At 44.7% G+C, this 25,790-nt stretch overlaps 1 protein-coding gene across 1 annotated transcript; it reads left to right on the top strand.

Annotated features, from left to right (window-relative positions):
• The first annotated feature begins 218 nt into the window (after nt 1-218).
• Nucleotides 219-19,046, top strand: AKIRIN2 (akirin 2). The gene is made up of 5 exons (XM_068149262.1): nt 219-888; nt 13,185-13,328; nt 14,171-14,320; nt 17,973-18,044; nt 18,360-19,046. The coding sequence occupies exons 1-5, from the start codon at nt 687-689 to the stop codon at nt 18,368-18,370; spliced, it is 579 nt and encodes a 192-aa protein (XP_068005363.1). The 5' UTR covers nt 219-686; the 3' UTR covers nt 18,371-19,046.
• The last annotated feature ends 6,744 nt before the right edge of the window (nt 19,047-25,790 follow it).

Below are 25,790 nucleotides of genomic sequence, written 5' to 3'. Positions count from 1 at the left end.
GCCCCACACCACGGCCTCCGAGGGGGGATTTAAATCAGAACCCGGAAGCCGGGGCGGGGCACGACGGGATGTGTAGTCCCAGTGTCCCGTAGAGCACCTCGCCGCTGAGCTGCGAGACCGGGGAGGGGAAACCACGATTCCCCTGAGCCTCTGCGTCCGCCACCGCCCCAGGAACGCAGGCGCAGTGCGGGGGGTTGGTTTTTGAATCCGCGGCGTTGTTATTGACGCCATATTGCTGGTGTGGGACTCACAGAGGGAAGCGCTGCTGCCGCCGCCGCCCGGGCCCTGCCGCCATCGCTCGTCATCGGCCGCCCCGGACCGGGTAGCCGGGCCTGGCCCCGCTCCCCTCAGCCTAGCTCTCGCCCCTTCAACGGCTGTGGGCGGAATTGGCCCGGCCAAGGCAGGGCGAGCGGCGAGAGCGGGGATCCAGCCGGCCAAGCCGGAGCCGCTGGGGGGGGCCGGGGCCGCTCCCCAGAGAGAGGCCGACAGGGAGGCGACGGAGGCCCTGACGCAGCTGCCCCCTCCTTTCCCTGCCGCCCTCCCTTCCCTCCCCCCCAGCCCGCCCCAGACAGCGAGGAAGGCGCCTCTGGGCAGGGCCGACTGCTGCCACCACCACCACCAGCACCGGCGTCTCCAGTGCCCCTCGCTTCGAGCCCCCTTCCTCCGTCCAGCTTCCGCCCCGCGCCATGGCTTGCGGCGCCACTTTGAAAAGGACTCTGGATTTCGACCCGCTGCTGAGCCCGGCGTCCCCGAAGCGGAGGCGATGTGCGCCATTGTCAACCCCGGCCTCGGCCGCCGCCTCCTCCTCCTTCGCCGCCGCCTCTCCGCAGAAATACCTGCGCATGGAGCCCTCGCCTTTCGGAGAGGTGTCGTCCCGGCTCACCACAGGTGAGGGAGACAGCCCCGCCGTGCTCCGTAGCCCCCCGGGACGGAGGCAGCCGGGTGGCGGTGGTGGGGGTGCGGGGCGGCGACGGGGGGTCCTCGGTGGGAAGGGGGGCGGCGGCGGGTGCGTAGGGCAAGGGTCTGGTGGGGCTACCGGGGGAGTGGGGGAAGAATTGGGAAGGATTGGGTGGGTCTGGCGTCCCCCTCCAGCCATTTTCTGTCGGGCTTTATGGCTGGCAGAGGCGGGGGCCGGGGCGATCCCTGCTCGGCTTGGCACCGCCGCGGCGGAGACACAATAGAAATGGCCGTTTGCAGCAGGAGCGGGGGAGGAGAGACGGGGAGGAAGGGGGGGGGGGGGGCGGTTTGAGCCGATGCGGGTGGGTGGCCATAGGAAAGGGGTCGGAGCAGGGGGGGGAAGACGGGAGAAAGGGACCCAAGCGGAGGAAGTGGGGGCCGTTAGCGAAGGAGACTTGATCCGGTGCCGAGGAAAGGGGGAGGCCGGCTTTCCTCGCTTCGGGAACGGGCACGAAGGGTTTTTTTTTCTTCCCTTCCATGAATGCCTGAATGTGGCAAGGAGAGCCGCAGGGGCGAGCCGAGCTGCGGAAACGCTAGGGGCGGCGGGGAGGGCTGGGGGGATGCGTGACCGGGGGTGCCTGCGGGAGCGGGGATGGGGTTGGGGCTGGCTCCCAGCCTGCGCCAGGAACCTCTCTCTCTGAGTGCTCCCCCCCCTCCCCCCAATCGATCCTTTGCAGCCATTATCGGCGGGTCAAGCGTTGCCCGAGCCAAGGTGGCGGCACCTCCTCCGGTTGCTCAGACATCGGGAGTAGGGGGAGGCGGGAGGGAGGGCGGGGAGCGCGGCCTGTCATCAATCACCCGCAAAACGCCAGTGGGAAAGGCAAAAGCAGATAAAACAAAGGGGTAATTCCGCTCCTAGTCCCTTAATACGTGCCGTCGTCCCGGATGACCCATTCTGTGGCATCCTTAAAGTCTCGTAGGAAAACCGAGCGATGAAAGAGATTGTATGCAAGGGTGAGAGTTGCCTTTAGGGCAGATAAAATGGAATCGGTCTGTCTTCTTGTCTCGGAAACGGGCGAGAACGAAACCCTTTTGCATTCTTAAAGCTGAAGGTTACATATGCAACGGGGGCTTATCTTAACGTGTGAGAGATGAGTCAGCCGGTGGCCCTAAAAGCCCCAGGTCTGCTTGTGTAATTGTTGTCAAGTGAAAAAAATCAACCGAGTTCGTTTTACCAGGGAGTGGGAAGAGAAGGAATGAATCTTGGCTGGACGTGCAGGATTGATTGGCCCTTGCTACGGTTCGTCTAGTGGGTAGCTTCCAGTAATGCACTTAAGAACGGTTAAGCTCGCAGCCATGAGTGGCTGTAGCGCCGAGGTATGGATCTGTGTCCTTTGTGTGCAGGGAAAAAAAAAGCCCTCTGCAGTTGCTGCAGCTGAATCCCCCCCTGCTCTTGCGTTCGGTGCTCGCTTTTGTACAGGAGTTGACCCTGGATTACTGCTAGTATTACTAAGCATTAAGTTTGAAGGTGTTTTCAAATTGCCATCTGCCCCATGTAGGACGGTGTCTTGTTTCGATGTTCTGTACAACAGAATACGTTTTTACAGGTTTTAATAAAACAATTTTTCAGAGGGCTACGGGGGAAATCTGCAGAGAGCATACAAAGTACTTAAAGTTGGCATTAGTGCCTTGATATTTTTTTTTCAACCTCTAGGAAAAGATCTGGAATGAGTCAGCGGTCTGGGATGAGAGTTGTGATGGATGGCACTCCCTGGTACAGTGAGGCAGTACATACATACACTTTGAGATAGTATTTTAAAATCAGAATTAACTCGATTCTTTTTATAAGATAAGTGTTACTTCCTTGCAAGGATTTCCTTTGCCTTGTTTCTTTGGGATGTGGAGATCTTCGGTTATGAATATTCAATACAGATATAATCTGAAACGTAAACATGTATTACTGAAAGGGGACAAATCAATGCAACTTTCAGCAGGAGAACTTGCATCCATATTCGAGGTAATAATTAAAATCCTAGCTTAATGATTTTGGAAGTCTTAGACTAAACAAACAAGCGAACAAAAAGCCAAACAAAAAAAACCCAACCCTGCTGAAGTTGAGCAAATAGAAACCTCATTGTCTCTCCTGAGAAAAGCAGAGGTGCAAGTGGTAATCATTTGAAATGCTGCTTCTGTTATGAGGGGGGTATATTTTATGCAAGCCATTTGTATAATGTGAAGTGAAGGACAGCAAATCAAAATGTCTTTTGCAGCACTTGAATGCTCCTGAGCAAAACTTGAGGCATTTATAAACGGGGCACCTTCGCGTGGATTGTGCTTAAAAGCCCCCTCTGTGGTTTCTGCCCCAAGAAACAAAAATAATCTTTATACTGCACTAGTACAAGTGTGACTTAAAACAGTTTGCTTGGTTTTTACTTGCAGTGGAATTTCGGGGTCTTATGATGTATTTCGTTTTGACCTTCAGCAAACCAAAGCAGAGCTTACAGTTTTAAAGAGGCGACCTGGAAGATTCTGTGGGATTCATCTCATCTAATTCTGTAAATGCATGTATGACCTAATAATTTGTGGTTTTCTTAATAGAAGAAGCAGATGGTTTATTCTGGACCTCTGACTTAGGATGAGATGAGAGTGCTGTGGAAAGATGTATTTTCCCCCCACCATTGATTGTAAAAGGAATTTACACAGCCATTTCTGAGGGTAGCTGTCTACATTTGGGTCAGAGAAATCTTGCTCTGGGTGAAAAGAATTCCAGTCTGCTTTTAAAGGTGTTCCAAACTCAGTCACTTGCTTTGTTCCCTTTTTATATTGGGAAATTTAGTAACAATGGTCAGAATTAAATTGATTTCACTTATGATTTTCTCAGCATGTTACTGTAATACTTAGGCTTGCAGCACTTTAAAAAGTGTCTGCTTCAATTCTATTTAATGAGTATGAATGGCCATGTGAAATCAGAGCTCTGGATATAAAACCTGATGCTGATACTTTCAGTTCATGCTTAAGCATTTTTCTTCTTTCTGATACTCTCTCCTGATAGTGTTTAACTTCACCCAGTGGAGACTACAGCAACACAGGAACTTCTTACCACATGTTTAATCATTTGAAAAACAAATTATCTGGAAGCAGAGTATAGGTTGATTGAAGGGGTGCTGAGAACTAAGACGACGGAGTGACAGTCAGATGAGAAAGCAGCTGGCTTTGTAGAGTGGTCATAGAGAAATAAATACATGCCTGTTTGAGAGAGGGTAGGCTTGCTCAAGATGAAATTTATCTCTCACAAGAGTGTTTTAATATTTTGTGGTTATTTGAGCAGCTGTTAGGTCACTTCCAGTTTCTCAATGAACTTGGCAGCCAACCTGTAATTGTGGCTTTACTGTCTATGCTTTCTGTGGCATGGTTCTTACTGGTTTGAGCATAGCCTGTGAGTGTGTTAGCTACTTCTTGGTTACCATTGCTTGCATCCAGAACAATGTTTTAAAACGTGTTTACTATAAGCAGTGCAGAACACATCTGCCTGGTTTCAACCTTGAAAAAGTGGCTTCTCTAAGAAGTTTTCTGTTTGAATGCTGCAGATGAGTTTTACTTTCATGTAAGTTCTAGCTATAAATGACTGTTCTGTATGATCTGAAGAGCTACACTTGAAGTCTGGATGGCTGTGCATAATGTATTGTACGTGTTCAGCTTCCCCTGGAGTCTTAAGGGTGCTGTTAAATGAATTTGGGAGAGCGAAAGGAGGAAGCAATAGAAGTATTTTTCTTCTGTTCTCTGCTGGATGTCTTAGAACTGTTATTTGCAGTGTTACCCTGATGAACTGTTGTATTCTGTGCAAAATTATGAGTGAATTGACTGTTAAATTCAAAGACAGGTCAGTGTTAGAAAGCCTGCACATCTGGATATTTCTCCAGTGGGAAGTACAGCTCAAAGAAAAGGAAGAGGGGAGAAAGAGAGATAGTGTTAACCTTAGGGATTTAAATCTCCAAATTCATAATACCTAGTAATCAAGGAGAAAAGCTTCTCTACTCCTCATCCAAAACCAGAGATTAACTTTCAGCTAGAGTTTTGTAGGCTCCAAAAGAATGTTGCATTTAAAAACAGTTTCTGAAATAGCTTGAAAATCTGCAAAGATTTTGCACCTGCATGTGCAGTTTTTCCTCTCATCTGAAACATTCATCTGCCTCAACTCTTCCCCAGCAAGTTAGTAGTGTGGGGAACCAAAAATTGTAGTGGGTGGAGTAACTGGGAACAGATCTTCAACTCAGCTCACTGGTTGCAGTCCAAGCAGAGATAATGTAAAAAAAAAAATGGATGGAATATGGAAACTGGTGAATTTATGCAGCATTTAGTAATAGGTATGCATAATTGGTGTTTGGTGCTCTAATGGCAATGATATGGCAGATGGAGTTGGTTTTGAGAGACTCCTTACAAACAAAAGGTAGATAAATTTGTCTTTAGTATGTACCTTTTTCTGTCAGAACAGTCAGGGAGGGAAATGGATCTGATTAACACAAATATCCAAAGTTAATGGAAAAAAAATTACTTTGACCTTTTGGAGTAGGAAGAACTGTTAAATCTCCCTGTAGGCTGTCCTTCTATGACCTTTCAGTTGCCATCTTGAGCAAACTTCCATCTGAAACTTGGTCCAGCAGTGTCCAAGTACATTTGGCTTTTAAATGAACAGATCAAGAAGCTTTGGAATGTGACATATTCCTAGTGCTGCACCACTTTCTGCTTAATTTCTGTTTTGTTAACATTTATTCACATGTGTATTTACTGCTAAATTACCTTGGCCCAATGCCAAGAGTCTCATTGTGCTCCAATATTGCAGAAATCATTAGGATTTTAAAAACCAAAACATTCCCACCCCTTCAAGGGGAAAAAAAGGAAAAGGCACATAAAACACATAATGGTGGCATCTGGACTTGATAATTTAATTTATATGAGAAATTTCTATATAGATGCCTGTGGTGACTGTAAACATTAAACACCCTCGGTGGTAGATGCCATAAAATGTTGAAGCAGGTTTTTTTTTTGTTCTGGAGGCAAGTCTGATAAATGCAGTGTGACTTCTTTTATGCAAAGAGGAAGATCTAATTGCTGTATCTAATACATTTTGCTTTGCTTGATTTAATTTTCATTCCTCACTATCCTCATCAGGAGAACTGTGTTCTCCTGACTTGTGGGAGAACCAGAACTTTCATCAGCCTGAGACTTTTGAGTAATTGAATCTCTTGAGGTGGCCAGCTCTGTGCCACAGAGTCCATTACAAACTGCTTCTGGGAGTTTTTCAGCTGTAAACACTGGCTGTGAAGTGTCAGCATGTACCCATTATCAGTGTGCTCTCTGGCTTAGGGTGTACTTCTCTGAGGTGAGTATGGTTTCCAGAAGTATACATTCTATTACTGCAGTCTAACGGAGTGTGTCCAATCAAGAAATGTAGCTGGAGTGATTGATGTCACGCCAGGGGAGGTTTAGATTAGATATTAGGAAAAAATTCTTACTGGAAGAGTGGTCAGACATTGGAACAGGCTGCCCAGGGTAGTGGTGGAATTGCCACCCTGCCATCCCTGGAGGTGTTCAGAAGTGTGTAGACATGGCACTTCAGGACATGGTTAAGTGGGCCCAGTGGCATTGAGTTGATGATCTTAGAGGTCTCTTCCAACTTTAGTGATACTTTGATTCAATATCTGTCATCAAAGCAAGACAATAAGAGGACTATCTGGATTATTTTATTTTTTTCCTATGCCAGTGGATTCCCTGCTTGAGTAGATAGAAAAAGTGAAGAGTACTGTTACCCATTACTCTGCTGCAGTGCTGCTCCTGGGTGAAGCTGGCTTCTTAAGATTAACATTGTATATGAGGACAGACTGAAGGAGTTGGGGCTGTTCAGTGTGGAGAAGAGAAGGCTCCCAGGTGACCTAATTGTGGCCTTCCAGTATCTGAAGGGGGCCTACAGGAAGGCTGGGGAAGGACTTGTCAGGATCTCAGGTAGTGATAGGACTAGGGGGAATGGAATGAAGCTGGAGGTGGGGAGATTCAGGCTGGATGTGAGGAGGAGGTTCTTCACCATGAGAGTGGTGAGACCCTGGAATGGGTTGTCCAGGGAGGTGGTTGAGGCCCCGTCCCTGGAGGTGTTTAAGCCCAGGCTGGATGAGGCTCTTGGCAGCCTGATGTAGTGTGGGGTGTCCCTGCCCATGGCAGGGGGGTTGCAACTGGATGATCCTTGTGGTCTCTTCCAACCCTGAATGATACTATGATACTGTGATACTATGATATTAGTAGTCTACTGGGGAGACCAAAACTAGGAATGTGAAAGCGTCAGTTAGATGTGGAATAAGGGTGATGGCCTAATGGAAATGTGCAACCAGAGCTGAAATCCCTGAATGTATTTGGCATTAGGGTGGCATTTGGTTGGTTCACTTAGAAGAAATCTCAGCCATGGTTCAGATTGGAATGCATATGGTGACATTGCAAACTGAAACTTGAGCTTTAGGTTCCATTTCAGGCCAGGAAAACTGCTATGCTGATTTCAGCCTTGAGGCACCTACCTATGTGTTTTGCTAAAGTTTCCTTCACAGCTAAATGAGAGAAGCCAGGAATGGAGATGATTGCTGGTTTACAAGCCAAAAAAAACCCCACCATTTTTCAGGGGAACAATCAGCACCTTCCTAGTTGATAAGTGGTTATTAAAATGGAGAAAATAATTGTTTGCCTTGTTACCTTTTCAAGTGAACTGCTCTTCACCTTGTACATCATTTCTAGTTAATTACAGGTCAGGATGAAGTTATTAGATGACGGAACTTTGGAAAAGAATAACTTGCCTTTTTATCATGAATTAAAGGAAGCAAGAAGGCATCACTCCTTGGAAATGAATGGCTTGGTAATCCATTAGTATGACAAACCATATTAAAGATACCAAACTTGAATTCTGATTTGCCCCCTTCATATTTCATCATCCTCTCTTCATTGGGTGTGAAAGCAGCTGAAACTTAATCTTGGTCCTCAAATCATATCTCAGATTTTGAACGGAGACTGCTGGGAATGCTTTCCTTCATCTTAATGCAGTATTTCACAAACCCCTGCACTCAGCTTCTTGTCCTTAGTACACAGAGCTCTAGATTAAACAACACACCTATATATGCATTTCATAATAGAATAGAATTACCCAGGTTGGAAAAGACCTTTGAGATGATTGAGTCCAATCTGTCACCCAACACCATCTAATCAACTAAACCATGGCATCCAGTCACTTCCTAAACACCTCCAGTGATAGTGACTCTACCACTGCCCTGGGCACATATTCAGGTGTATTTGACCAAATCTCTTGTGCCTTTAGTGGTCATGGTGAGACTAGCATTATGTTTTTTGTCATTCTTCATCTGAGCCTTGAACCTGAAGGAGGAGAAAGGGATGTGTGAGATACCTTGCATAACTGTCTGGGATTCATAGCGTCATGGATTGAACTTTGAAATGCCATTAATGAGGTATTAATTCATTGCAGCATGTTAGCTGTGTGGCTTTTTCTTGCTACTACCCCATATTCACCAAGTCTAATCCTCACTTTCAGCTTCTTGGGCTGGTGTTTCCCATTAGCCAGCTCTCTGCCTTCAGAACTACCTCTTAACTAGCAGGAAACACTGAGCACAGGGAAAAAAGTGAAATTAAAAAGCTGAGGATAGGCCACAGTGGTGCATGTGTGATCATATTAGATACATTTGTCATCTCAAATGAAATTGCCTGACATGCAATACCTGATTTGAACTGAAGCATCTATATGATAAAGTCTATGTTTGAAATACCCAGTGACTTCTGATATATATATATATAGAGGATGATAAAAGTGCTCCCTTCAGTTTTACAGTTTTAGAAGAGCTCACTTAGATTGTGCTCATCAAGAAAATTTACTTTCAGATTCTAATTTTCTATATATAATTTGTTAATTAAAATGCATATCCTTGTTGAAAAAGGTAATTTGGGTCTCCACATTGAGGAACACATAAAATCTGTCCCGTGTTTGACACCGGTCAAATGCACGTTTTAATTTGGTGTCAACTGCAGAGAGAATAGTCAGAGCTCATAGGAAAGTAAAGGAGGTTAAGAAACTGAACTTAAAAAGGCAAGAAGGTTTTCTGGAAGCAAACCTAGGTTGGAGAAGGAGTTCTGCTATGGCTAAGCTTTGTTTAATCGAGACAGGTGTTAAAATGGCTTTACAGCCTGATGTATAGGTGGTGGTCAAAGGTTGTCTGGTTTACACTGCTTTAATATTTGGTGACTTCTTTCAAGTGCTGAGATGCTGTAACAACTGTTTTGAACAGAATCTCTTCATTAAACACATTTTTGTGGATTTATCCAACAAAACTGTTAGTGCCAGAAGTAACTTTGTGCTTTTAAACAACTGTTCTTGCCCTCCTAGATTTTCATTTAAAAAGATGAAATAGTCCAATATGACATTCAGATTTTCAGTTCATTTACATGAACTTTAAAGTTGATATAAATTCACCTTTCACTTCACAGTGAAGTAGTTTCAAGCCAAAGATTTTTATGTTGCTGTGTGTTTATAAAAATGCCTGCTTGATCTCTGCTGCTGCAAAAATCTGTCTGCTTAATTCGAAGCAGTCTGATCATTAATGTGAAAAGTGACTGAACAGTTCAGTGCTACTTGTGTTTCTTGGCTGTTAATCTCCATTTTACAAATGGTAGAAATCAAGAGGTATGAGGTGAGCTGTTCTCAGTCATCCTGCCTTACTGGGTGGAGCTTGTCCTGTTCTCTGTGCTGAGTAGTAGGGCCTTAAATCTCTGAAGTCAGGCTAAATAGAGGATCCCTGTTTACCAAACTAAGTGTGCACTTGCAGCCCGCAAAGCCAATCAGATCCTGGGCTGCATCAGAAGTGTGGCTAGCAGGTCGAGGGAGGTGATCCTCCCCCTCTACTCAGCCTTGGTGAGACCCCCCCTGGAGTACTGTGTCCAGTTCTGGAGCCCCTCTTACAAGAGGGATGTGGAGGTGCTGGAGCGTGTCCAGAGAAGGGCCACAAGGATGATCAGAGGGCTGGAGCACCTCTCCTATGAGGACAGACTGAAGGAGTTGGGGCTGTTCAGTCTGCAGAAGAGAAGGCTCTGAGGTGACCTAATTGTGGCCTTCCAGTATCTGAAGGGGGCCTACAGGAAGGCTGGGGAAGGACTTGTCAGGATCTCAGATAGTGATAGGACTAGGGGGAATGGAATGAAGCTGGAGGTGGGGAGATTCAGGCTGGATGTGAGGAGGAGGTTCTTCCCCATGAGAGTGGTGAAGCCCTGGAATGGGTTGTCCAGGGAGGTGGTTGAGGCCCCGTCCCTGGAGGTGTTTAAGCCCAGGCTGGATGAGGCTCTGGCCAGGCTGATGTAGTGTGGGGTGTCCCTGCCCATGGCAGGGGGGTTGGAACTGGATGATCCTTGTGGTCCCTTGCAACCCTGAATGATACTATGATACATGCTCAATAAGTGTTCAGTCAGGACTGCAGCTGTTTGCAGTGTAGACAGTGCATTGGAATGTGTAGATACTTCCGTCTTCCATTCCACTTTACTTTGGTTTATCCCTTTACCTGAAGGCACAGTGATACAAACTGTCCCAGTGGTTTTGTCAGGACAGTGATCTCCCAGCATATCCATCCATGGCCTTCCTTGATTTTTTTATTTTCAGAGCAGGATTTGAAGATAGCAAGTTAAAAAGTGTTGCCAAATTAGAAGTAGACAAAATCTGTATCAGTTGAGACTTGTGTCCACAACTCAGCATAGTTTGGAGTAGTCCTTGAAGCACAGATCATAATTTTATTTATCACAGTTGTTACTGTTCCCCCAAATTCAGTATCTGATTTTTCCCCCTTCCCTTGCTGTCTTCCTTATCTGTCTGTCGTCTCCTCATCTGTCCATCCCTCTTTGTCATCCCTACCACCTTCCACCTCATGTTGCTTTTGCTCCTCTTCTGGCTGCTATTTTAACATTTTCTCTGAATTACTCCTCATTTAATTTGCAGGAGTCATTAGGGCTGAAGGAGACCTGGCTCTTGCAGGTTTACCTGTTGACTAGTGTCTGTTTGGTTTGGTTTAGGGTTTTTGTTTGGTTGGTTTTGATGGTTACTGTAGTTTGAGAACATCTCTGCAAAAAGCATAAAGGAAAACTGTAGAGAAGATTTTTCTCCAAGGCTGTTACACCTGAAATTTGGCTCGTCTTGCAGTTCATATGGAATTTGGAAAGTATGCTGAAGGCTAAGTAGTGGTAGCGAAGGATGCACGTGGTCTGTTCCATTGGTAGTGAATGTAAACACAGTGTGGATGTTTGTAGTCACATTTCTCATAGTGTAGGCATGCTTCAGGGTAGATGTTATCTTATGAACTGATTTGCTTACCACTCAAAATTATTCAGTACCTCTTCAGCTAGAACAGCTTGGTTCTGAGGAAAGCTACTGGTTTGCCATCATGATGCTGTTGAGTAAAAATGTTGCAGGGTCATTGTCTGACTGATGCATGTGACAGATTCCACGTGGGATTCTGTAATTTTGGAAGTCTGACTGCATCTTGGTTTAACCTGATGTATGTATTTCTGCACCATGCTGGAGTGTATTATGTATCTTGTCCTACAAAGTGCTTGAATCCTCTGGCCACTCTTCAGTACCCTTTTACTCACTTTCTTCCTTCCTTCTCTTGATTTCTTTAAAGTGGTTCTTTATTATATCTTCTGCATTCACTGTTGCTTTGAACCGAGTTACTGGCCCTCCCTTTACAGAGGCTGGAAACTGTAGGAGCACTGTAGGCACTGGACTGAAAATGGATAAACTGCAAGGCCTTAATCAATGGATAAAGTGCAAACAATAAGCTCCTTTGCTGAAAAGGCTGGTGTTTCTGTTGACTGGAAATCATTTCCTCTCTTACAAGCTGGAAGCCCCTGGACTGAGCTATGGAGTTGAAGAACCAGCACAATAGTTAAAACTTCTGAACAAGGGATTGGCAGATGTTTGCTACTGCATGGTCTAAGACAGACTTCAGTCATTGCCTGAATAAGCTGGTGGCTGAAATTACTTGCTCACACGATTGCTTACTAGAAAATGCTCAAACATGGAACCTCAATAGCATGCTGTTTGCAAACCTGAACATTGGTTGAGAAGTTTTCATGGTGTTACTGTATTGGCAGAATGCCCAACAGATGGAGGAAGGTATTGAGTGAGGTGCCCTTTGCAACTCAGACATGGTCACATGGATTTGTGCGTGCCCGTTTTGGAAAGCTGTCTTTGCCAAAAGTCTAGAAGTGTCAGTGGGTTGGTGGAAGCTGAGGCTGTAGGGACTGGTTTTAAAATGCATTTGAAAGCACAAATTCTCATCAAGCATCTTTGGAAGTATCTTTCTGTGAAAGTCTCCTGTGAAAAACACCAACCCAACCCCTAGAAAATGGTTTGGTGTCTTTCTTTATCCTGTAATATTTCCAAAGGATTTGCAGTTAGAGCACTGAGGCACCTGAGAGATCTTCAGTGCATGGAATTTCAGCAAAAAGGCACTCAGGATTAGTAATTCTATTGCCAAGATTACCTTTTTCCTTGTTATTTTGAGATTACTGAGAGCACTTGCTGTGTTTTATTCAGTGGAACCAAATGCTGAATTCCCTATTCCCATCCTCCTTCATGAGTGACTATTGATCCATCCACTGTGTTCATTTAGAAAGATCAGAGGCAGTCCAAAATGTTGTGGAAGGCTTTAATTCTTTGGATTTTATCTGCTGGGTTTCCAATTCTTTGAGATTTTGAATTGTTTTCCTTCTCACTTTGCTGCCTGTATGGCAGTAACTTTACAGGGAGGAATAGTACTTCATGCTCATGTTTGTTAGCCTTAACTGTATGAATGATAAATGCTATCTAGGGAAGTATGATGGATTGTAAAGGAAGATCTCCTGTGAAAGGAAGGTTGGATACCAGTAGAAGTTCTACAGCCTTGTTTTTCTCCATTTATATTGTGTAGTTCCTGATTTTTAACTTGATGCTGTTCACTTTTGTTAGCAGTACTCTGGTACTAATCCATGACCTTAACTACCAACATTTTCCCCCTACTGTTCTGGTGAAAACAGTCTGGAGTTACAATGAAACTAACTGCGAGAAAGGTATCTCGGGTAAAACAAAGTGGTCTTTTCAGGCCCTGTTTTAAGAGTCTAGCTTTTACAATCTGCCAGTTATCTACAGTCTTTGGTGTTTGAGTGGAAGTGAAAGGCTGAAGTGTACTTCCTTGAGGCTTATTTTTTAATTGCTTTTCTTTCAGAACAAATTCTGTACAACATAAAACAGGAGTACAAACGCATGCAGAAGAGGAGACACTTAGAAAACACCTTTCAACAGACAGATCCTTGTTGTTCTACTGATGCACAGCCACATGCATTTCTCCTTACTGGACCAGCTTTGCCAGGTACCCAGAAAATTCTGTGTAACTCTCTAGTGTATTTTTAGGCTCTGTTTGCATACATTTTCTCCAGTTACTTGGTGGTTTGTGTCACCACCTTACCAGCTGCTCTTGCCCTTTTATTTTAAACAATCAATTCTGTGTAATTCTGATACATGGTTAGGCTCTGTTTGAGCAACTTCTTTTTTCCCCCAGTTATCTGGTGTTTTACCCTCACACTCGCTCACCAGTTGCTTTTTTTGGCAGTATTAGCATTGGTCTGGGAGATTGTAGCTTCTCCTTTCAAGATTCAGTGGAACACAAAGCTTGCATTGTTTTCTAGAGACCATCCTGCGTACGCTGCCATTGATATTGTAATAGGCTTGTGCAAAGCAGCTGTCTTTGCACAACTGTACTGTAATTGTAATATGAAATAGAAGCTTAAATTTGCAAATGGTAACTGCCCTGTAAATGGTGTCCACAGTGTCTCTGTGATGCTCTTGGTGTTTTGATACCCATGCCAATTGGTCTGTTACAGATACCTTCCTTCTGAGTGTTTTGATTTTTACTTCCCAGGAGGTGTTCGGGAGGGGATTGGATGTGGCACTTGGTGCCATGGTCTAGTCATGAGGTCTGTGGTGGCAGGTTGGACTCGATGATCTTTGAGGTCTCTTCAACCTTAGTGATACTGTGATACTTGAATAGTAATTAGAAGTGTTCAGATGGCAGGGAAAGACTTCTCCAGGTGTGTTCTAAATTCTTTTCTGCATTCCTTGAACGTAGATACTGTGGAGAAAACTGACTATAAATAAAGTGGCTCTGAACTACTTGTAAATCTGAACTGATATGCCCCAAACATTTAATCTTAGGTACTTCATCTGCAGCATCATCACCATTGAAAAAAGAACAGCCCCTGTTTACTCTCAGACAAGTTGGAATGATCTGTGAACGTTTGCTGAAAGAACGTGAAGAGAAAATCCGTGAAGAGTATGAAGAAATTTTGACCACAAAACTTGCAGGTATGTTATAGTTCAAAATGTGTCAGGATGAATTGGAAAGCTTTTTTGTTTTCTCCTCCTCATTTTTGTGTTACTTTGCTTCCCCCCCCCCCCATGTAATCTGATTAAGGAATGAGATCAAACATAGGACAGACAAAACGATGTTTACTCTCTTTGATAGTGGTGTGGGTTTGGTTTTTTTCTTTCCTTTTTTCCTCTCCTCCCTGTGCTGCCTTGGAGAGAAGCTATGACTCCTGCATATTAGTAACCAACAGAAACAGTGGTTTTATTTCAGATAGAACTTTCTCCTGCTGTAATGTCCAAATTGATCATTTCCTCCTCATTTATCTTTTTTTTTTGCCTTCTTCTTTCTGCCCAGAAAGACTTTCTATTCTACTTGCTTAAGAGCTCTTTGTGAAGGACTCTTATGTTTTTTTTTCTTCCCTGCTTTGGAAACTGACTTCCTTTTTCTGGAATTTGGCAAGATGACAGTACCTAAGATTTCCCTTTCTCTTCCAGTGCTTACCATTACACTGCTGCCAGTGGTGGTTTCTGTGAGTCTGAGCATCAGTAGTTCAGCTGCATTTCTAATGCTCTGGGTTGAATTGTCTTTCACACCATTCAGCTCATATCTTTGGTGCCTGTTTCCAGCTTACCTTTCTGTAAAGATCATCTTAATGTCAGCATTGGAAATAGGGCCTTTCTGTAGTTGAAGTCCTCTACTTCTCAACATCTTGCTAGCATTTGAGCACCTAAATTCTCTTGGGTTCAGAGGTAGATGCTTTCACAGTATGTATGATTCATTCTCTGGTGCTTAGTGTGATGATAATGAACATCTGAGTGCATTCTTTGGCAGCAGACCTGCTCTTGAATAACCATAGCTGTTCTGCATCCCACCTGAAAACACAAAAATGAAAGTCTTCAGATCTCTTCAGGTGTGGGAATAAAACCTTTGTCAGATATGCCATGCAGAACATCAGTAGACCTGTGTTAGGCTTGGGGGTTGCCTTGACAGTATTGTCTCTGCACCTGAGCCTCTGTTCATATCCTGTGGTTCCTGATCTGCCATTGCTGTGTAAGAAATGGCTGACTGAAGTTCCAAGACCCTCTGAAATCTGTCTGTTTGATACTATAGATAGAGTCCTAAGTACTTCTGTTGCTTTGGGCCTCGTGCTCCATATCTATGTGTTGGGGTTTTTTTCATGTGCTTCAGACTGATGGTTAGAGCTCTCTCAAGCTTTGTTCTTCTAATTGATGTCTGTTAGGAATTGGAGAATTCCTTGCATTCTCTTAAATGAATATCAGTTAGCAGTGATCATAATAACCATTTGAAGACCAGAAGAGTTTACATTTGTTCCAGACACTTTGAGTGTAGTTCTTCACAAACAGCAACCCCTCTGGCAGGCTCCTTACATGTGCTTTGTCTGGAGCATTTTTCTGTTTTGGGAATGGAGGGGATGGGTTTCTCTTTGGGGGGTTGTGGTTTATAGTGAGATGAGTTAGATTTATTTGTTCTTATGATGGTGGTCACCAGAAGAGCTATTAGAAAGATGATGCAGTAACATCAAGCCAGTATATTTTCAGTATTATTTGGGAATTTAGAGACTGTCACAAGAATTTGGAAATTTCTTAGAGCCAGTTAGGTTTTTCTGCTGACAGTGACTTTATCCTTTCCTAAACTTCTTACAGTGAGGTGATCCTCATTCTCACAAACTGGTGAAGTCAATGGAAGTATGACTGGAAATTCTGCAACAGATCTCAGTTGAAGAGCTTTGTAAAGTGACTTAATATGTGTCTCTCACTTTCCTTGGTCCTTTCTGAGTCATGGTTTTCCTGTAGGTAGTTAGCCAGATTACTGTCTCTTTCTTCTCCCATGCTCTTTGTTGAGTAGGTGTCTTTCCTGCAAGATCCTTTGCAGATTTTAAAACCATGGAAGGAGTGTAAGAGGTGAAGTAAAACTTTGTCCTGAAAGGTTTTCTAGAATCTGTTTGTGAAAACCAGCTTTTTATACCAGAGGTCAAATGGTATTGTGATTGTACTTGCATTCATTTCATTTAGCTCCCTTTTGACCTAAGATAGATAGTTAGAACATACATATAACATGGGATGCCAGTGGTGTAAGTATCCTTACAAGCACACACTTAGATTTTCAGAGTTCACAGTAGGTGGCTCTTGGTAACTGTGGATTCTTTCAATTCCCGAAGCCGTAGTTTTAACAAGGATGATGCTGCAAAGCAGCTGTGTATGTTACCTTCAAGAAGAAAGCTTGCAAGTTGGCTTTCAGCCTTTAATACATACTTGTAGGAAAAGTTCTGGTTGCTGTTATTTTTGGAAATGGTTTCTGGGCAACAGATCCTTCAATCTGCTCATTGTTGTTTTGTTGTTTGGCTAAGATCCTCGCACGGCTGCTGAAAAGCCGTCAGTCAGACCTGCGGTGAAACAGAGGTCCTGCTTGTGGGCAGAGGGGAGCTGGCTGCTGTGACCCTGGGCCCCTTCAGTAAGGGATGAATGTCCTTAGATCTTTGGGTCAGGTCCATACTTTGGGCTGCTGCTGCACTACTTGCTGATTACTGATACCCTGTTTACTTCAAAGGTGAAGCAAGCTCATCCCTGCAAGAGGATGGGGACTTTAATGGGGCAAACCTGTGGGACTAGGAACCACTACAAATCTAACTGCATTTTTGGTTGAAGATTGCCTTCTTTGACCTTGCCCTTTTCTCAGAGCACCCCACATTGCTGCACATGTATTTTTCCACAAGGGAGGAAGGGGAATGGAGAGGAGCGGAATCTGGTAGATATTACTCTCCTTGTTCAATTTCCTAATGCTGAAAGGTGATAATCCTGCTGATGAGTGCAGTATTAAAACTGAATCAAGTATTGTGAATGTCTCTCTGTGTGTATGTGTGTATAGAAGGAATAATCTTTCTGGGGAATACCAATGCTTAGTTCAAAGGCAGATGAATGTGTTCAAGATCTAAATTCCCTTTCAGATTCCACAGTAGCTGTTCCCATGAAGCCTGCAGGCTCCTCTTGGGGACTGCTTTTGGAGTTAGTCGAGTGTTAGTCACTTAGCATTTCATCCTTTCAGTTTGTTGTTTGCTTTTTGTTTCTCTGGTGGTCACCAAAAATTTCCAACTAGCAAATCCCCTTCCTTCACTTCTCTTTCCATTTCATTAGATTAATTTCCTTCCATCTGGTAGCATTAGGAGCCTAGAGAGGTTTCCAGCCCTAACACTGACCTTAGTGCGGGTTGCTTAACTACTCCGCTTCCGTTATGGATCTGTTAAATGGGCACATTGATTACTTCAACAGACAGTGTCTGATGATTGGCAGGTGCTAGGTGTGCTGAAGTCTCTATGCAGCATAATTCCTGTTGAGCATGTTGCTGTCTTTCCCATGACAGAAGCTTGTAAAGGAAAGTACTTTAATTAGAGGAGGCATGTGCTGCGTTCTTGTTCTTGCGAATGAAATGGGAATGGCAACTATGAGCTGTGTAAAGTCAGACCTACTGTTAGTGGATGTGTGTCTTAACTTACATGATTTGTATGCATAAAGAAAGTAGTCTTGAGTATTGTTATTTTGGCTTGAGTTAAAGAAAGTAGTCTTGAGTATTGTTATTTTGGCTTGAGTTAAACTTAACCATACTCACCCTTGTCATGCTTCCTGCTTGCAGAACAATACGACGCGTTTGTGAAGTTCACGCATGATCAGATCATGCGACGATATGGAGAACAGCCTGCCAGTTGTGAGTATCTCTGTCTTCTGATGCCTAGGGCAGCACCAAGTCAACCAGCATGCAATAATTTAAATGGCCATTGTTTGCTCCTGGGCTTCAGCCAGGCCCCTGTTTAAAACACTTTCAAGAGGTAATATATGGAAGAGTGAGGCTGAAAGGCAGATGCGAGCAAAAGGCAGCTTGTGTGGAAAGCCTGTATTGATGTCTCCCATAATATGCTGGGGCTCATTTTGAAGCAGGCTTTGATATTTCTGTAGCAGGTTTGTGGGAGAGTTAGCATTTGGTCATTAACTGTTTTTTCCCTTGTTGTTTTTCTCTTTCCAGATGTTTCATGAATCACACTTTCTGCATATGTGGGCTGCCCTATACACCCTGTTTGATTGTTGCAAGCTGTCCCAGTAAAGACTTGCAGCAATGCCATATTTTTTTCCCCCTGTGAACACAGGTTATTTCAAGCTTTTGTCAGTGGCAACCACTCTTATGCAGCAACTGGTTTTGGAGTGCTCCCTGATGTCAGTACCACCTGGATGTGGACCTTTGCTACCTGTAATAATACCAGTGGCCTCATTTGCTGTATCATTACAATTTGGCTTCTTATGTTAATAAGTTTGGAAAAAGTAAAGGATTAAAGCTGGTGTTCTAGAAGTTGCCCTTCACTGGTTGTGTAAATAAAAACTGTAGAATGACACTTCTGACTGAAGTTAGTGTGGTTTTCATAACTGTGCACTACAACAAGGCTGTGATCACAGTTAAATTAGAATGTAATCCCAGGACAATTCTAAGCAAATAGCCCACAGTACTGCCTGTGAAATAGTGAAGGAGGGCATTTCTGTATTCCATGACTTTTTTGGGGGTTAAGAATGGGTTTATATGATTTCTCATTTTTTGTAGTTTTTATTTATTCTATCAGTCTTTAACAAATGTTTATTGCTGCAATTTTTCAGTGTATCATTGTTTTACTGCCCTTGTAGTACTGGAATTTAGTTGGAAGAATAAAACATTTACTTCTAATCTGTTTGTTTTTAATATGCAGGTGGAACTTAAGCTGTGTATGAATAAACTTCAATCTGAGTGTTTAAATGAAAACTTCATTTACTAGCAGTAGTGGGTGGAGCAGAATTTTGGAGGAGGAGAGGGAGTTGGATGAAAATCTCAGGTAGTTTGCAGAGGTGAAGAAATCCTCCTTAGGTTGGCTGTATTGTTTCATGCTGTGGAAGCAGAACTGATGAGAAGCTGTTGATTTCACTTGCTCCAGCTGACTCCAAGCAGCTGTGCTTGCCTGCCTTCAGATTTAAATGACCCATCAAAGAAATTCTGCTCATGAGGTAGAGCAGGCACTTGCACCACAAGCTGGGACTGTAGGTAATGGAAGAGCTAAAGGTGTGCAGTCTTTGTGTTCAGGGACTACGGCTTTGTTGTTGGATACGCTCAACTGTTCCCAGACTGCTTTATGAGTGCTGGCTGCTGCTCTCTCTTGGTGTGAATCACTGAAGTTACTACATGACATGATTGTGCCCTGGGTTTAGAAGTAACTGCTTACCAAATGACTTGCCTGCTTTGGGGACTTCAAAGCAGTTTCAAAGCAATCCTTTGATTGTAAACTGTTGTCTTCTCCAACTTGCTTTCAGCTTCTGGTTAAGTGGACATCTGTTGTGCAATGGGTCTTTGTACCCTTCTGAATCAGTGGAAGAGGTTTAGTTGAAATCTCCTCGAGCCTGCAGCTGGTAGATGCATGCATGCATGAATTGGCTGATGCTTGTGGTACCAGAGAAGCATGTGGTGGAGGAGCTCTACTTCTTGGTAAACTCCTAGGCAGTTAGTAGTGAGATTAGAGGTTCAGAATTGGGATGTTGTCACAGTGTTTCCTGCTCACTTTCCTGACATCTCTCTTAACACAAACATTTGAATTGCTTTTACTGTCTTTTCAGAATCTCACACCTGGGAGATCTCTGCTAGACTCCCCTCTTGGGCTTTCCATTACTTGAAAGTTAAAAAGGAAGCTCTTGAGGGAGGCAATTTCTGTTGTCTGCTTCAGAGTTCAGTCCTTGTCTGCTCATTGTTTTTTACCTCTTTTTATTGTTAACTTGCCCAGGGTAGGAAAACCACTGCTACCCACATTCCAGGGTCCTGATACATCTTCTGTAACACCTGTGTTGTAGAAGGTCCTTCTTCTGACTTGATAGCAATGTGTGTATGCCTAACTGGTAATCTGAGATAGGAGTAGAAATAAGGTACTCACCACTGCCATAGTCTCTGTGTCTCAGCTTATCTTTTCCTTTGGGATATTAAGAGTTATTATAAACAAGAAGTGATGTCATGTCAGCACCCAGCCACTCCTGTGCTGCTCCAAATTAATGCATAATAAGCAGTCTTCTGGCAGGTGAACTGTAATGCCACCATGGCTGCTTGTGCATCACAGCTGTGGTATGCTTAATTTGGGCCTCTGTTGAGGTTGCATTCTTTGATACCATTTTTTAACCTGCCACTTGTTCCGTCTTGAGCTTTAAACTGGATCCTCAACCTCTGTGCCAATATCTGATGTGCTGGGTTTCATGTGAAAGGCTTGTTCTGACAGGTGACTTCATTCTTCAGCAAGAAAAGGGTTGCCTCCTTGGTTACTGTTGAAATGAGGAAAACTGGGGTGCTGTGAGGAGCAGACTGGTGCTTAAAAACAAACCTGCTTGGAGAGCTTTGTCCAAAGGCTTTTGAGTCAAGTGGAAATGGGCAGCGTTCAGTTAACTAGTGCATTCTTGGCTCTGCATTTTGTGGTGGGTGGCCACTTGTGGGAGTATTCTTGCAATTTGTATGTAACTGTGGTCTGTCCAAAGGCAAAGCAAGCTGAGGACAGTTAATTGCCACTTGGCAGAGCGAAACCGAAGGCCTTGGTTAATCTGGTTTTAAGGTAGTGACGTGCAAATTATTTTCCAGCAGCGCTCAGATAGCGTCTGCTGAAAGCAGCATGTACATCCTGGCTGTGGTTTTTGTGTCTAGATGTGAAAGCATATAACCATAAGATTATTCAGTGTTTTTCAGGGTAGCAAAGGAAGGAGATTCAAGATGTCTTGCATGCTGATGCTTGAGATCTGCCTGTGTACTCCTCCAACAGCACAACTTAGCAGATTGGGGTTAGAAGCTGTTTGCTGAACGCTTCCATTCCCAGGCTGGAATGATTTAGCCCTGATTCCACAGCAGGGAGGGAAAAAAGCCAAGGTTAGTGAAGAATTAAGAGTTCATGCTCGTAGTGTGTAAGTGTGACCTTTGTGTTGGAAGCCATTCTCTGAAGTGAAAAGTAGGAGGATGAAAGGTTGGCTTTTACAGGTACCTGGCTTTGTCTTGTGTTTTACTGCTATTGCAGACATGTAGGCAATGGAATAATGTGTGTTGGAAACCAGTAGTGCAGTGAAGAGGTGTCAAAACCAAGCCATCTGCAACAGAAGGAAAAATGGTAAACTATTCAAACAGGAAGCAAGGTACTTTCAGGTCTGACTCTTGGCAGCAGCTTTGTAAAACAGGAGGTGATAATCATCCCTTCCGAGGTGAGGCTGCAGCGCTGTTAGTTTCAGAGGGGGTTTATTGGGTGCTGTTTGCTTTCAGTAAACATTGCAGCCAGAAGGTTTCCTAGAGTGTCTGCAGCACATGCTATTGCTGTGCAGACAGTTGTAGGAACTTCACATTTTGAAATCATGTATATATTTGCTCTGGAAATCCATGTGTGTGTTTCAGCCAACAAATGCGAGGGTGAGTTTGAAACACAGAAAGTAGTGAAATGAATTATGAGCAGAACAGAATCAGCCAGGTTGGGAAGGGCTTTCAAAATCGAGTCCAACACCATCCAATCAACTAAACCATGGCACCAAGCACCCCATCCAGTCTCTTCTTAAACACCTTCAGTGATGGTGACTCCACCACCTCCCTGGGCAGCACATTCCAATGGCCAATCACTCTGTGAAGAACTCCTTCCTAACATCCTGCCTAAATCTCCCCTGGTGCAGCTTGAGACTGTGTCCTCTTGTTCTGGTGCTGGCCACCTGGTAGAAGAGACCAACCCCCACCTGGCTACAACCTCCCTTCAGGTAGTTGTAGAGAGCAATTAGGTCTCCTCTGAGCTGCTTCTTCAGGCTAACCAATCCCAGCTCCCTCAGCCTCTCCTCATAGGGCTGTGCTCCAGACCTCTCCCTAGCTTTGTTGCCCTTCAATGAGCCCCATGTAAAATTCATACTCTACAGCCAGGCAATCTGCACACAGAAAACCTGATGTTAGAGCCCTAGCAGAAGGTGCATTTTCACAGCTGTAGTGTCTCTGCTGTTAATGGTGCTGGTTCAAAATTTGGCCATATTAAGCTCTTTCCAGGCAGCTGAGACTGAGTTCATGTCCAGCCTTTGAGGAAGGCAAACTAAATGAAATTTACCACCAGTTTTAAGTGTCCAGTCTTCATAGAATCAGTCAGGGTTGGAAGGGACCACAAGGATCATCTAGTTCCAACCCCCCTGCCATGGGCAGGGACACCCCACACTACATCAGGCTGGCCAGAGCCTCTGCCAGCCTGGGCTTAAACACCTCCAGGGATGTGGCCACAACTACCTCCCTGGACAACCCATTCCAGGGCTTCACTCTCATGGTGAAGAACTTCCTCCTCACATCTAGCCTGTATCTCCCCACCTCCAGCTTCATTCCATTCCCCCTAGTCCTATCACTACCTGATATCCTGAGAAGTTCCTCCCCAGCCTTCTTGTAGGCCCCCTTCAGATACTGGAAGGCCATAATAAGGTCACCTCAGAGCCTTCATGTCCTCCTTGCTGATGAAAATTAAGCTACACAATACTTCCTACATGATTTTAGCCAAGTGTTTCCTCTTCACGTCTTAGTCTGAAGCGTGCCAAGTACTAAGGATTTGATCCTGGGAAGCTATATAGCATAGTAAAACACTGGACTTGAGGCTGCAGTAGTTAGCAAGTACAGGGAAGAATCAACTATTCTCTTCATTGCTCTGTTTTGATGTCAAGTGGCCTGCACATTTGGGGGTTAAAGGCCACACGCTTGAGGCTTGCTCTCAGAGGTGCAGGAATTAGATGGTGTGGGCTTATCTTGCAGTGGGTGTGGGTGGGTTAGGGGAGGCTGGACTCAAGTGGCAGAGCACAGCAGTGTGGAACACTCATCCCCATGGAGCATTCATCTCCACGTCCTCTCTCAGGTCGGTGAGACAGCTGGCTCTTGTTTGGCTGCCTCCTTCCATTTGTCAAATGCAGTGGCAATTTTCTACTGCCTTTCCTCTCTGCTGTGTGAAAACCTTTATAGAAAAGAACACTGATACAGGTCCCCTAGATTGGTCTCTGGAGTGAAGGAACAGTGGTGAAATTTGTCCTGGTGGAAGAGAGGAACTTCTGCAACTGCTCTGCTGAGATACTAAAGAATTCTTGCTCTAGGTGTTGATCACTGTGTCCCCCGAGGTACCTCTTTAGGCAGGACAAAGGCTGATAAACTCTCCTCAGACTCTTAATTTGCCTGGCAACATTCAGAACCTGGCCCTCCTTTAAGTGCAGCAGGAAGTGTGACTGTGTCTCTGCAATTAGAGGAACTGGCAAACACATGACTCCTACCCTCTGAGAGTATTTAAAACAAGCCTAACCTATCTTGCATACATTCCTGGGTAAACAGCCTGGTAAGTTGTAAGTTTTTAATGCCACTTCCCCCTTTCCAAGGGCAAATCTGCCTCCTGCAAGTGATTCCATCTTCAGCCCTCCAGGCTATAGTTTCTGTTTTGAGTAGGCTGAAGTGCCAGGGGAACCAAGTGGAAGCATCTGAATTACAGTGGTGGCTGAACACATGCACTAAGAGCAGCACTCAAATGCCTCAAATAGAAGGGAGAGGTCTCTAATCCTTTCTTGGTCAGACGAGAAGGTCTGGGATTGGTTTTGGAAGCAAATAAGAGTCTTTTCCAATAAATGCAGTAATCACCATTCCACTTTGAAGTAAGCTGAGAGGGACAAAGTCTAAATGCTGTTCTGTAATGGCAGCCCTTTCCTAGGTGATAAGACTCCACCCATAGTGCTGCAATGCCTGCATGGATTGCAGCCCAGGGGACAGTTATCAATGGACAGCAGACACAGCACAGGGGAAACCCTTTGGCTTCTAAGGCTTTTCTTGTGGTGCCAGCATTGCCACACTCACTCCCCAGCTGAGGCTGAAGAAGGGTGAAGAATGCAGTAAGGTCTGCAAGGTAGCTTTTGGGGGCCAAAAAGAAAGAAAACAGGGGTTGGCTAGGACACACCTCTATTTCTTGGAGACCTGGAACCAGGGCTAGGTTTCTCTTAACCTCAGCTTCCTTGGGCAGCAGCCCTCCAGCAGTGCACATGGTTTTCCACTGCTTGGGCACAGCACTTTATTTGTGGCTTTTGTTGCAGTCAGGCACTGACTCTGAAGAGCAGTCTCTCTGTCCTGACCAAAGGCCCAAGCAGCTGTGAGCCTTCCTACAAAGGGCACAGCCTTGGTAACCTGTATGGAAGTGCAGGTACTGCTCCACTGGCAGCAGCTCAGAGAGTGGATGCTGGGCTTGCACACAGCCACATAGTGAGGGTTCTTCTGACCCCTCAAGATAAGCATTGCTTTAACACACTCAACCAGCAGTTGTTTTCACACAGCTGTCTGTGTACAGTACAAACCTTCAGCAAAGACCAAAGTTGCTGTGTGCCTTAGGTGTGGATTTTGCTACCTCCTGCCAGTGCATGAGTGCCATGTTCTCACCTAGTCTATGCTGAGCCAAGTTCTCCTGACTAATGTAGGTCAGCAGAAAAAGGGAATGATTACAAGAGTTTTTCAAAGAGCACAGATGTCAAAACTACTCTCCCTGAGCCTCACAAAGGAGCTGTCAGGCACTTAGGACCACTTCTGGATTCTAGAATCATACAATTAGGGTTGGAAGGGACCTCAAGGATCATCTAGTTCCACACCCCCCCTGCCATGGGCAGGGACACCTCACACTAGATCAGGTTGCTCAGAGCCACATGCAGCCTGGCCATAAAAGCATCTAGGGATGAGGCTTCCACCACCTACCTCCCTGGGCAACCTGTTCCAGTGTCTCACCACCCTCACGGGGAAGAACTTCCTAGCATCCAATCTTAATCTACCCATACTATTTTTGTTCCATCCCCCCTAGTCCTATCACTACCTGACATCCTAAAAAGTCCCTCCCCAGCTTTCTTGTAGGCCCCCTTCAGATACTGGAAAGCCACAGTAAGGTTTCCTCAGAGCCTTCTCTTCTCCAGACTGACTTCCATTCTGCCCTCATCAGAGAGGTGCTCCAGCCCCCTGCTCCTCCTCCTGAACATGCAGCAGAGGCTGAACAGGGAATCGTACTTGGCTTTATTTATTTCTAAAGCTGTAGTTCAAGGATCTGGAAGGCATTTCATGACTCAGAGCTCATCAGCCCGTGAGCAAGTTAATAACACTGCTTCATCACTTCTGTTGCTTACACAGCCAGTGCTGTCCTTTTGGCTTGCTAGCCCGAATTATATCAGTATAGCATTAACCACCACACATCAAAGAAGATAAAATCTGGCACAACAATACAGCCTCTGGAACATGAGCATTAATGGAGCAGTACATTACAGAGGGAGGCTGACTCTTACAAACCAACATTGCTATTCATGCCCAGCCGAGCACTCCAAATGTATCTCACAACCGGCAGGCAGCGCTGACTTTGACTCAGCATGCAAAGTAAGTGCAGGCTGGTTCAGTGGGAACAGCCCTTGCACAATG

Source organism: Melanerpes formicivorus, unplaced genomic scaffold (assembly GCF_026170545.1).
Source record: "Melanerpes formicivorus ecotype bairdi unplaced genomic scaffold, bMelFor1.0.p_v2 SCAF_2, whole genome shotgun sequence".
Classification (NCBI taxonomy): Eukaryota; Metazoa; Chordata; class Aves; order Piciformes; family Picidae; genus Melanerpes; species Melanerpes formicivorus.
This window is presented reverse-complemented; position numbering and strand designations above follow the sequence as displayed.